At 46.9% G+C, this 12,201-nt stretch overlaps 2 protein-coding genes across 2 annotated transcripts in view; both read right to left on the bottom strand.

The window, feature by feature from the left end:
• LOC310870437 (RNA-binding protein MEX3B-like) overlaps nucleotides 1-2,379 on the bottom strand; it is a 23,614-nt gene extending 21,235 nt beyond the window's left edge. Inside the window, exon 1 of the mRNA XM_083781668.1 lies at nucleotides 2,277-2,379. Coding sequence (XP_083637794.1) covers nucleotides 2,277-2,337 — 61 coding nt within the window. The 5' untranslated portion in view covers nucleotides 2,338-2,379. The remainder of the gene's footprint in view (nucleotides 1-2,276) is intronic.
• The window catches only part of uqcr11 (ubiquinol-cytochrome c reductase, complex III subunit XI), a 332,601-nt gene that overhangs the window by 294,617 nt on the left and 25,783 nt on the right, over nucleotides 1-12,201 (bottom strand). The window lies entirely within an intron of this gene.

Here is a 12,201-nt window from a genome sequence, read left to right as displayed (position 1 = left end):
TCGCTCTCATCACGATGAGGCTCCGTTCGGGACGCTCCGCGCTCGCTGACATAAACGGTGACGTCGTAAAAAACCACAACGACAACAAACAACAAAAGCCACGTTTTTCTTTCTCACCAAAGAAAACAAACCCACAACGACAAGAAATAAACAAACTGTGCTGCACGATTACCTCCTCCTCCACCGCTCAAACGAGTATCCCTCCACAAAGAACTCAGATCATGATTCTCACACCATTCTCATGTGTTTTCTCCATGAAAATATGTACCGTATTTAGTCTGTAGTTGCTGAACATCATTAACTACATTCATTATATATAAATGAAGTGGACAGTGGACAGTGAAATGAAGTGGACAGTGAAATGAAGTGGACAGTGAGATGAAGTGGACAGCGGACAGTGAAATGAAGTGGACAGTGGACAGTGAAATGAAGTGGACAGTGAAATGAAGTGGACAGCAGACAGTGAAATGAAGTGGACAGTGGAATGAAGTGGACAGTGAAATTAAGTGGACAGTGAAATGAAGTGGACAGTGAAATTAAGTGGACAGTGGACAGTGAAATGAAGTGGACAGTGAAATGAAGTGGACAGCGGACAGTGAAATGAAGTGGACAGTGAAATTAAGTGGACAGCAGACAGTGAAATGAAGTGGACAGTGAAATGAAGTGGACAGTGAAATGAAGTGGACAGTGAAATGAAGTGGACAGTGAAATGAAGTGGACAGTGAAATGAAGTGGACAGTGAAATGAAGTGGACAGTGAAATGAAGTGGAGACAGCGGACAGTGAAATGAAGTGGACAGTGAAATGAAGTGGACAGTGGACAGTGAAATGAAGTGGACACGGACAATGCAATGAAGTGGACAGTGAAATTAAGTGGACAGTGAAATGAAGTGGACAGTGGACAGTGAAATGAAGTGGACAGTGCAATGAAGTGGACAGTGAAATGAAGTGGACAGTGAAATGAAGTGGACAGTGAAATGAAGTGGACAGTGAAATGAAGTGGACAGTGAAATGAAGTGGACAGTGAAATGAAGTGGACAGTGAAATGAAGTGGACAGTGAAATGAAGTGGACAGTGAAATGAAGTGGACAGTGGACAGTGAAATGAAGTGGACAGTGAAATGAAGTGGACAGCGGACAGCGAAATGAAGTGGACAGTGAAATGAAGTGGACAGTGAAATGAAGTGGACAGCGGACAGTGAAATGAAGTGGACACTAGACAAAGGACAGTGAAATGAAGTGGACAGTGGACAGTGAAATGAAGTGGACAGTGAAATGAAGTGGACAGTGAAATGAAGTGGACAGTGGACAGTGAAATGAAGTGGACAGTGAACAGTGAAATGAAGTGGACAGCGGACAGTGAAATGAAGTGGACAGTGAAATGAAGTGGACAGTGAAATGAAGTGGACAGTGAAATGAAGTGGACAGTGAAATGAAGTGGACAGTGGACAGTGAAATGAAGTGGACAGTGAACAGTGAAATGAAGTGGACAGCGGACAGTGAAATTAAGTGGACAGTGACATGAAGTGGACAGTGAAATGAAGTGGACAGTGAAATGAAGTGGACAGTGAAATGAAGTGGACAGTGAAATGAAGTGGACAGTGAAATGAAGTGGACAGTGAAATTAAGTGGACAGCGGACAGTGAAATGAAGTGGACAGTGAAATGAAGTGGACAGCCGACTACAGGTTGAGTGATTCTTGTTCAACTGTAGGAAAGAGGAATGCGTAGAGAGGTGGTCTGAATCTGGATCTACATCTTTATTTTCTATGAATTGTGCAGCACTGATCAAAAAGCACCTCCTCCTCCTCTGATGATGATGATGATGAATTGAAAAGGGTGGACCCTCTTGTAAACAAGTGTAAAGCTTTATATGGTGTCGTCAGTCCACCGTTAACAGTTTTTTTTTGTGTATCGAGTTGTGCTTGAAATTTACTGAAATATACTGTCAATAAATACTAAGAGTTTTAGAGAGGCAGGGGGCCCAAATCCCATAAGAGGGCACTTTTGAATAAATAAAAGAAATAGCGAAAATAGCAGATCTACAAGCTCACAACGTTGAGAGCTATTTCCGGGGTGCAACCCAGCACTCTTTAGCTAGTGGAGATGTGGTCGTTGTGTAACGACATGGATTTATATAAACTAATTTGTTCAGCGCAAAATAATAAATATACTGTGTTCAAGTTCAGGAGACTTCGGGAAAAAAGTGTTTTATGTGTGCCCTGCTTCAATCAATCAATCAATCAATCAATCAATCAAACGTCCAATTAAGCTCTTACCTTGCCGCCCGACGATCTCGGCCACGTGCTCCGAGCTGGGCACGGGCACGCACTCCGTCATGTTGACGCTGCGCTTCCGGCTGCACAGCACCGACGACGAGGACCCCCCCGAACCCCCGCTCTGGTCGCCCGTCGTCCCCCCGGAGACCCCTCCTCCTCCTCCTCCTGGCGGGGGCCCCCCTCCTCCGTGGAGCATGGGGTGGTGGTGGTGGTGGTACTGAGACCCTCCTCCTCCTCCTCCTCCTCCTCCGCCCGACGACACCCCGTAGTACTCGGGGGAAGGGGAGCAGGAGGACGGCGAGTCCCGGGACCCCCCGCCGCCTCCTCCCCCTCCACCCTGGTGGTGATGGTGGTGGTGGTGATGGTGGTGGTGATGCTGGGCATCGGCCAGCATCTGGAGGTCCACGTAACCTCCTCCGTTCTCCACTAGCGGGGGGCTCAGCCTCGGCCCACCGCCCCCACCACCCTCCAGGGGGTCCCCTCCCCCGCCCCCCACCTGGGGGTGGCCCCCCACCACCCCTCCCTCCTTGTCCAGGGCCATGAGGGAGAGCTGGTCCAGGGCGAAGCGCAGCGCGTCCTGGTGGTGGAGGTTGTTGTGTGTGTGCTGGTGGTGGTGGTGATGGCCGCCGTTGTTGTGGTGGTGGTGGCCGTTGTTGTTGTTCTGTTGGTGGTGGTTGTGATGGTTGAGGTGGTGGTTGTGGTGGTTGTGGTGGTGGAGGAGGACCTCGTCTTCGCGGGACAGCGACTCCTGGTCCGAGTCCACCCCCCCCCCCTCGACCCCCCACCAACCCCCCGTTGCTGACCACCATATCGTGGTCCAGGATGTCCGGGTGGAACAGCGGGCTAGGCATCGCTTATTAAACCCAAATACAAACGATTTAAAGGATGAATGACGACCCGTCCCGTGGATTCACATCTACGGACGTGGAGCGAAAGCTATGGGGTCGATTCCCCCCTGGGACGTCTGTCTGTGTGTCTGCCTGCCTGTCTGCCTGCTCGGCACCGTCTGCCCGGTCTGTCTGCCTGCCCGGTGCGCTCTTCTCCTCTCTCGACACAACACGCCCTCTCTGGAAGAGAAGAAGCAACACAAAGAGAAAGTTTAATACAATTTAAATTCATTTTAAATTAAGGGCTTTATCGGATACGAGGGAACTTAACATTTACATTGACAAAGCAATATTTTTTTTTTAAATAAATAATAAAATAAAAATACCACAACACAAAGGGCAGTTAATACATAATACAGTACCACCCCCCCCCCCTAAAATAAAAATACTACACACCCAGTTTATCATGAGGAGGTGGCTGGATGCTACAAATATTTGCAACAAAAAAAATAAAAAATAAAAGGTGCGCAATCTGGTTCCATCAGTTATATTATTCTCTTATCTCAAAGTTAAATAACATCCTAAAAAGGTGTCATGAATGGTGGTTTCTCCTCCTCCTCCTCCCCATCATCATCATCTATTAATTCAACCAGAGAATACATTAATACTGTAGTTATAATGTTGTTGTTTTTGATAGGCTTTTGTCTGCCTGTGTTGTGTCGCTGAGCTGTAGGCTGTCCCTCATAACAAAGTCCACTTTCAAAATGAGAATAAAAAAACAACTAGAAATAAAGCACCCGGTTCCAAAGGGAACCCCCCACCCACCAGGACGGGACCCCAACCCTCCTCAGACTGACGTTAATGTGTCGGGTTTTTTAAAATAAAAACACAGTACTTCATATTCTAATGAAGGTAATAATAATGATAATAATAACACAGCAGCAGCAACAGCAGCAGCAGAGCTAATGTAGCCACCAGGCTAGCCCCAGCAGCAGCTCCACTCACTCTGCTACAGTCACGCTGTCGAGACCCTTTGTTTGGATGTAGCTCCTGATGCTAGCTGCTGTTAGCATCAGCCGCACCACACACACACACACACACAGTACACACACACACACACAGTACACACACACACACACACTACACTTTCTCTCTCTCTCTCATAAATATTAGCTCTGAATAAAAACACAACCAAAGATACAGTGTCCAGACACAAACCTCCCCAAAAGGAAAGAAAGAAAGACCCCCCCCCCCCCCCCCCCCCAAATAATAAAGGCATAGGGACCCCCCCCCCCCCCCTCATCATGATGATCAGAACTATTCAACTCACCCTGATTTGTAGCCCCTCACTCACTCAGTCACTCAGTCAGTCAGTCAGGGAGGTGAGGGTCTCCTCTCCTCCTCAGACTATAGAGTCTGGCTTCTTGTTTCTCTCTCTGGTTGGAGGAGAGAGAGAGAGACAGAGAGGAGATGGTCTCAGTGAGAAGTCATCCACACACACACACACACACACAGAGAGAGAGGCGGCTATAGTAGTAGCTGCTAACAGCTAACAGCCTAACACACTGTCTGTCTGGCGGACAGTGGCTGGGGAGGGGGCGTTGGAGGAGAGACAACAGTGTGTGGGTGCAGGGTGCTGTGTATGTGGGGGTATGGGTGCTGCTGGGTGGGTATGGCTATGGGTGGGTGCTGCCCCTGCTATGCATGCATGTATGTAATGTATGTATGGGTTCTGCTAAAAAAAAACCTTCCCACCCCTCATATCAACGCTGCTCTGCCTGGCTCTGGCTGCTGGCTTTGTGTGTGACTGAGTGTGTCTGCATGTGTCGCCGCCCCGGACAGACCTTGTTGTCCTGCTGCGGAGTGCGGTCGGACCCCCACGTTCCTTCTCCCGGTCGGTCGGTTGGGTGGTCTTTCTGTCTCCTCCTCGTAATAATAATGTCTTCTAGTCGGCTGTGTCCTCTCTCCTATGATCGGGATCAGGAGGACCACCGGACCACATGTATGTCCAGATGATCACAGGAGACCACATGTGTAACACTACAGTCCAAATACAGATCCATGATGCAGAACATATAACCACACCGCTCCGGAGGAAGAAGAAGAAGAAGTGTGCTAATATTTATATATAAATAAATATATTAAAAAAAGAGCTTATCCTTAAATGTCCTCCTCCTTGTCCTGCATCTGTACTTTCTCCTAGTTGTTCCTCCCTGACCTCCTGGCTGGCTGACTACCCTCCTATCCTCCTCTCCTCTCACTCCGCCCCGCCGCCGATGCCTTTGTCTGCTCCACTCCACAGCCAGGCAGGCACGCACGCACGCACACACACACACTGGCTGGGGCACGCACGCACACTCTAGTCTACACTCACACACACGCACACGCCACTCCGCCTGTCTCCCTCCCTCCCTCCCTCCCACCCTCCCGAGCCCTTCCACGACGCTGACGTCACCCGCGACACAACAATGGGTTCAAAGGCCACACGCATGCTGCATGGCGTGCGTGCAACACACAGCGGTGGGTACTGGGTAGACAGACAAGCACTGCAATGCATGCATACATGCTGCTGCATGGCGTGCGTGCGTGGCGTGCACGCTGCGATGAGGTTTAATTCACCTACACACACACACACACACACACACACACACACACACACACACACACACACACACCGATAGCTGCATCACGTTGACATATTCTCCTTTTTCTATATTGTGTGTGTGTGTGTGTGTGTGTGTGTGTGTGTGTGTGTGTGTGTGTGTGTGTGTGTGTGTGTGTGTGTGTGTGTGTGTGTGTGTGTGTGTCCGTGCGTGAGTGTGTGACTGTGCATCACCTTTTTTTCGGAGGGTGGTTCAACAGAGTTCTCTCTGACTGAACATAGTGTACATTTTCACTCTACAATCTAGACGCGTGCTTCTGGAGTAGTTTTTTAAGGACAAGAAGATGCGTGATTTCAGAATGAAATAGGGGGGGGGGGGGGGAGGGGGGGGGTGGTAAAGCAGCTAGTTAACACTTATTTCCCACTAAAATAGTGGGTCGTGGGCTTGTATAATTATGGATCAATTTGCTATAGTTTAGACATTTAGCCTCTCAGACCCATTTGAGCCACGGACCACCATCTGGTGACATTTAGCCTCTCAGACCCATTTGAGCCACGGACCACCATCTGATGACATTTAGCCTCTCAGACCCATTTGAGCCACGGACCACCATGTGATGACATTTAGCCTCTCAGACCCATTTGAGCCACGGACCACCATGTGATGACATTTAGCCTCTCAGACCCATTTGAGCCACGGACCACCATTTGATGACATTTAGCCTCTCAGACCCATTTGAGCCACGGAACCACCATTTGATGACATTTAGCCTCTCAGACCCATTTGAGCCACGGACCACCATCTGATGACATTTAGCCTCTCAGACCCATTTGAGCCACGGACCACCATGTGATGACATTTAGCCTCTCAGACCCATCTGAGCCACGGACCACCATCTGGTGACATTTAGCCTCTCAGTCTCAGACCCATTTGAGCCACGGAACCACCATCTGATGACATTTAGCCTCTCAGACCCATCTGAGCCACGGACCACCATTTGATGACATTTAGCCTCTCAGACCCATCTGAGCCACGGAACCACCATCTGATGACATTTAGCCTCTCAGACCCATTTGAGCCACGGACCACCATGTGATGACATTTAGCCTCTCAGACCCATCTGAGCCACGGACCACCATCTGATGACATTTAGTCTCTCAGACCCATTTGAGCCACGGACCACCATCTGATGACATTTAGCCTCTCAGACCCATTTGAGCCACGGACCACCATCTGATGACATTTAGCCTCTCAGACCCATCTGAGCCACGGACCACCATCTGATGACATTTAGCCTCTCAGACCCATTTGAGCCACGGACCACCATGTGATGACATTTAGCCTCTCAGACCCATTTGAGCCACGGACCACCATCTGATGACATTTAGCCTCTCAGACCCATTTGAGCCACGGACCACCATGTGATGACATTTAGCCTCTCAGACCCATCTGAGCCACGGACCACCATGTGATGACATTTAGCCTCTCAGACCCATTTGAGCCACGGACCACCATCTGATGACATTTAGCCTCTCAGACCCATCTGAGCCACGGACCACCATCTGATGACATTTAGCCTCTCAGACCCATTTGAGCCACGGACCACCATCTGATGACATTTAGCCTCTCAGACCCATTTGAGCAACGGACCACCATTTGATGACATTTAGCCTCTCAGACCCATCTGAGCCACGGACCACCATCTGATGACATTTAGCCTCAGACCCATCTGAGCCACGGACCACCATTTGATGACATTTAGCCTCTCAGACCCATTTGAGCCACGGACCACCATCTGATGACATTTAGCCTCTCAGACCCAAACTAAAGAATATTTTGTTGTTGCATAAGATTTTGTCTACAATTCTATGCTAAAAGTTGATCAATAATAATTCTATGAAGTAAGTCTTGAGGGAGTTCCAGGGGGTCCCCAGCTAAATGATAGTTTGGAACTAAATGGACCCTTATGGGTCGGCAACTCTGAGAGTAAAAAATTGTACACCGGTCCATTTGTACACTCTCAGAGATCATTAGGGTTAATTTGGTTCCATTTGTACACTCTCAGTCTGCAATTCGAAACTGGCCTCTGTAAAATCTGAATCCCCCCCACCCCCCCCCCCCCCATTTTCCCTCACTGTATATTGTATCTTTTCCCTTTTTTGCTTCCCATATGATGAATTCCTGTTCTGTACTTTAGCTACATAGAAATGTCTATTTGTATGTCTCTAAATGTCTGTATGTCTTTAAATGTTTTGATGAATTGAACAATGTGGACCCTGTTGTAAACAAGTGTAATGCTTAATTGGGTCGTCCACTCACAGTTGACAGTCTTTGTATTGAGTTTGTGCTTAAAATGTACTGTAAATTCTACAAACTGTTAATAAATATTTCAATCAATCAAAAAATCTGAGTTAAAATAACATTGATTTTACAATATAAATTGGGGGTCTCAGAGATATTTGCCATTTAATTGAAATTAAATGGGTTGAGAATCACTGCTAGAGCCGTACGAATCTTCTCTTATGGGGTTCCCTGCATCATGGCATCTCTTCAAATGGGGGTCCACAGGCTAATTATTAGTGTCAATCTGGGGGTCCTTGACATGAAAAGGTTTGGGGACCACTAGTATAGTATAGGGGGTCCACTGGTGGCCTCTGTCAAATCTGAATCCCCCCCCCCCCCACCCCCCCCCCCCCCCCCATTTCCCCTCACTGTATAATGTATCTTTTCCCTTTTTTGCTTCCTATATGATGAATTCCTGTTCTGTTCTTTAGCTACATAGAAATGTCTATTTGTATGTCTCTAAATGTTTGTATGTCTCTAAATGTTTTGATGAATTGAACAATGTGGACCCTGTTGTAAACAAGTGTAATGCTTAATTGGGTCGTCCACTCACAGTTAACAGTCTTTGTATTGAGTTTGTGCTTAAAATGTACTGTAAATTCTACAAACTGTTAAATATTTCAATCAATCAATCAATCCAGATGACGCCCATGAAGACAAGGTCATCCACGTCCCATCATGGCCACATGCAGAGGGACACATGCATAGCTCCATCCAATATTGCTGTACAATAAAATACAAATGTTTACGATATATATATATAACAAACAGTTTACCAAGTGGCTGCGGCGAAAATTCTTCATCAATGTCTTCATCGTTATGCTAACATGCTGTCTTCATCGGTATAATTATGTCAAACCCACTGATGTTAGAGTTCATTTCCAAAGTGATCAAATTATTTTGTGCAATTAAATGGTCAGCTAGAGATGATGATAAAAAGGTGAGTATAGTGAATACCAATGATAAAGTAGGCCTACCATTTAAAAGGTGAGTATGTGAATACCAATGATAAGTAGACCTACCATTTAAAAGGTGAGTATGTGAATACCAATGATAAGTAGACCTACCATTTAAAAGGTGAGTATGTGAATACCAATGATAAAGTAGACCTACCATTTAAAAGGTGAGTATGTGAATACCAATGATAAAGTAGACCTACCATTTAAAAGGTGAGTATGTGAATACCAATGATAAAGTAGACCTACCATTTAAAAGGTGAGTATGTGAATACCAATGATAAAGTAGGACTCCCATTTCAGGATATGGTTCACTAATTAATTACATTGTCTCTGTACTTTTGTGTTTAAACTTTTGGCATTCCTACTTTCTCTAGTGTTAACTCTAAACATCTCTCTCTCTCTCTCTCTCTAAGGTGAAGTAAAACTAAAACACACTAAATTGCGGCGATTCGGTAAACTGGCGAGTTCTCCGGACACCGTTTAACCGACCCTGATCCCCAGAGAGGTAAAATAAATAAGACTTTTACACACCAGGTTTTTTACAAAAAGAGGTACATTTATTTACTAGTGAAAAACAAGGTGGACCAAACAAACTTGGCATTGAGGTACAATCGAGTGCACGCCAGCATCTTAATATGAGTCTTTTCCCTCAGTCAGGGGTACATACATTGATACATACTTCTTCCGTCCGGTTTAATGTAGTACAAAAAAAAAAAAACTATTGTAGCTTAACAACCTCTGAATCCTTTTACACTCAAACCCCCCCCCCCCCCCCCCCCCAAACAAACAGATAATGCAGGTAGAACAACCGTTATTCGAACAAACAAAGAACAAATGTAAAAAAAAAAAAAAAAAAAAGAATCCTAGACAGGCGACTCATTTAGAGATGGCGTTTGCCCGTCGGTCGGTGACTTACAGCCATCGCATTTCAACAGTTCACAAAATATGACATCAAACGTGGAAAACAAAAGAAAGGTAAACTAGCATAAACATTAAACAGTCAGTCAGTTAGTTAGTTAGGGAACAGACGACAACTGGAGCTCCGCGGTGTGAGTTTTATCGTCATGATAATTACGACGAGAGAGAAAAACAAAAGCTTTCGTATCGCCTCCGTCGGGCTGGGGGGGGGGGGGGCTCATATGTCCGAAAAGTGTTACTTTTCAGGATTCAGATCAAAAAGCATCAAAGACAGCAGATCTACAAGTCAGTCACGCGATAGAGACTCGGGAGTAGAGTCGTGGTTATTCGCCTGGAAAGGAGCCAGCTTAGGTGGTTCGGGGCATCTGGTTAGGATGCCTCTCGGGCGTCTCCCTATAGGGAGGTCCTCGAGGCACGCATGTCCCACTGGGAGGAGACCCCGGGGCAGACCAAGGATCACATCCCACTGGGAGGAGACCCCCGGGGCAGACCAAGGATCACGTCCCACTGGGAGGAGACCCCCGGGGCAGACCAAGGACCACGTCCCACTGGGAGGAGACCCCCGGGGCAGACCAAGGATCACGTCCCACTGGGAGGAGACCCCGGGGCAGACCAAGGACCAGATGGAGGGATCTTTGGGATCACCCCAGGAGGAAGTTATACTAATGTTGCTCTGGAGAGGGAAGTCTGGAGCTCCCTGGTGTTTCCCCCGCTGACCCGACTACGGATAATGGATGGATGGATTCTTTTTTTTTAAACCCACAGAAAGTTATAATACGGAGATAAGAGGTATTCTGCCCCGACAGTGACGATATGAAGTGGAGCGAAGCATTACAACAACAACAAAAAAACAATAAAATCACAACGTTGAGAAAAACAAAAGAACGCGTCTATGAAATACATTCCCTACCGGCAGGAAACGACAACAGAGGAACTACACACCATAGCGTAGTAAAAAACTACACGCTAGGCGCGTAGCGCGAGGAACTACACACCACAGCGTCGTGAACTACACGCTAGGCGCGTAGCGCGAGGAACTACACACCACAGCGTCGTAAACTACACGCTAGGCGTGTAGCGCGAGGAACTACACACCACAGCGTCGTAAACGACATGCTAGGCGTGTAGCGCGAGGAACGACAACAGAGGAACTACACACCACAGTGTCGTGAACTACACGCTAGGCGCGTAGCGCGAGGAACGACAACAGAGGAACTACACCCCACAGCGTCGTAAACGCACACGCTAGGCGCGTAGCGCGGATTAAAAATGTTGACTGGGCAAATTTAGCCTCACTATTTAAAACTAAAACCAACAAGACCATTTCGACCGACACGCGTAGTATAGCGATAAGGCACTCTCTTATGACACCTCTCTCTCTCTCTCGTTTGTCTGTTTCGCACACACGCACACACACATATATACACGCACGCAAACACACTTCACCACTTTAAAATACTGTAGCGTTGCTATTCTGGGGATAAAATAGCAGATCTACAAGCTCACATTGTGAGCCGTCGGGAACCCATTTGTGGAAAACATTCCCAACAAAAAGATGTTTTTTTTTGTCATCAATTAAAAACAAAATACTTTTTACCCCCCCCCAGTAATTTCAAGAAATAAAAGGATTCCATAAATTAGAAAACAAATGTCTTAAGAAGTAGTGGGGGGGGGGGGGGGTGGGGGTGGGAACAGCAGATCTACAAGCTCACAACGTGACACAAAGTGACGTGTTGTGAGCTTGTAGATCTGCTATTTCCCACTAGTCCGTGTCCCGGGGCAAATGCTCGAATTTCTCTTCTGCGTCAACAACGGGCTAAGACGTTTTAGGGGATCACTGGTTTAAGAATCACTGATTTAGGGGTTTAAGAAGACTAAATATGAATATACAAAAAAAGTAATAAAAAAAAGCACCGGTCAGTCAAATCTGCTCACTGGTGAGCAGAAGAAACAAAACCATAAAATAAAAAAAAGATGACAAACGGAACTTTCACACACCTCCAACTCGCTCTGCAACGAGACAGGCGATAAGGCCTCACTCACACTGTTGCAACATTTGTCTTGTGTCTTGTCCGTGTTTAATGGCCGCCCTCAATGCCATTTCCAATGGAAGTCACATGGTTTGACAAAACATTTTGAGTGGTGCAACCACTCCTACAACCAGCCATGTCCATGTGTTCACCTATGTATGAGCACCAGTAGGGGCGCTGTTGTGCCATGCAGAAACAGAGAGAGAGAGAGAGAGAGAGAGAGAGACAGTGCTGCACTGTTGCCT

Source organism: Protomyctophum parallelum (genome assembly GCF_964188405.1).
Source record: "Protomyctophum parallelum genome assembly, chromosome: 14".
NCBI classification, from domain to species: domain Eukaryota; kingdom Metazoa; phylum Chordata; class Actinopteri; order Myctophiformes; family Myctophidae; genus Protomyctophum; species Protomyctophum parallelum.
This window is presented reverse-complemented; position numbering and strand designations above follow the sequence as displayed.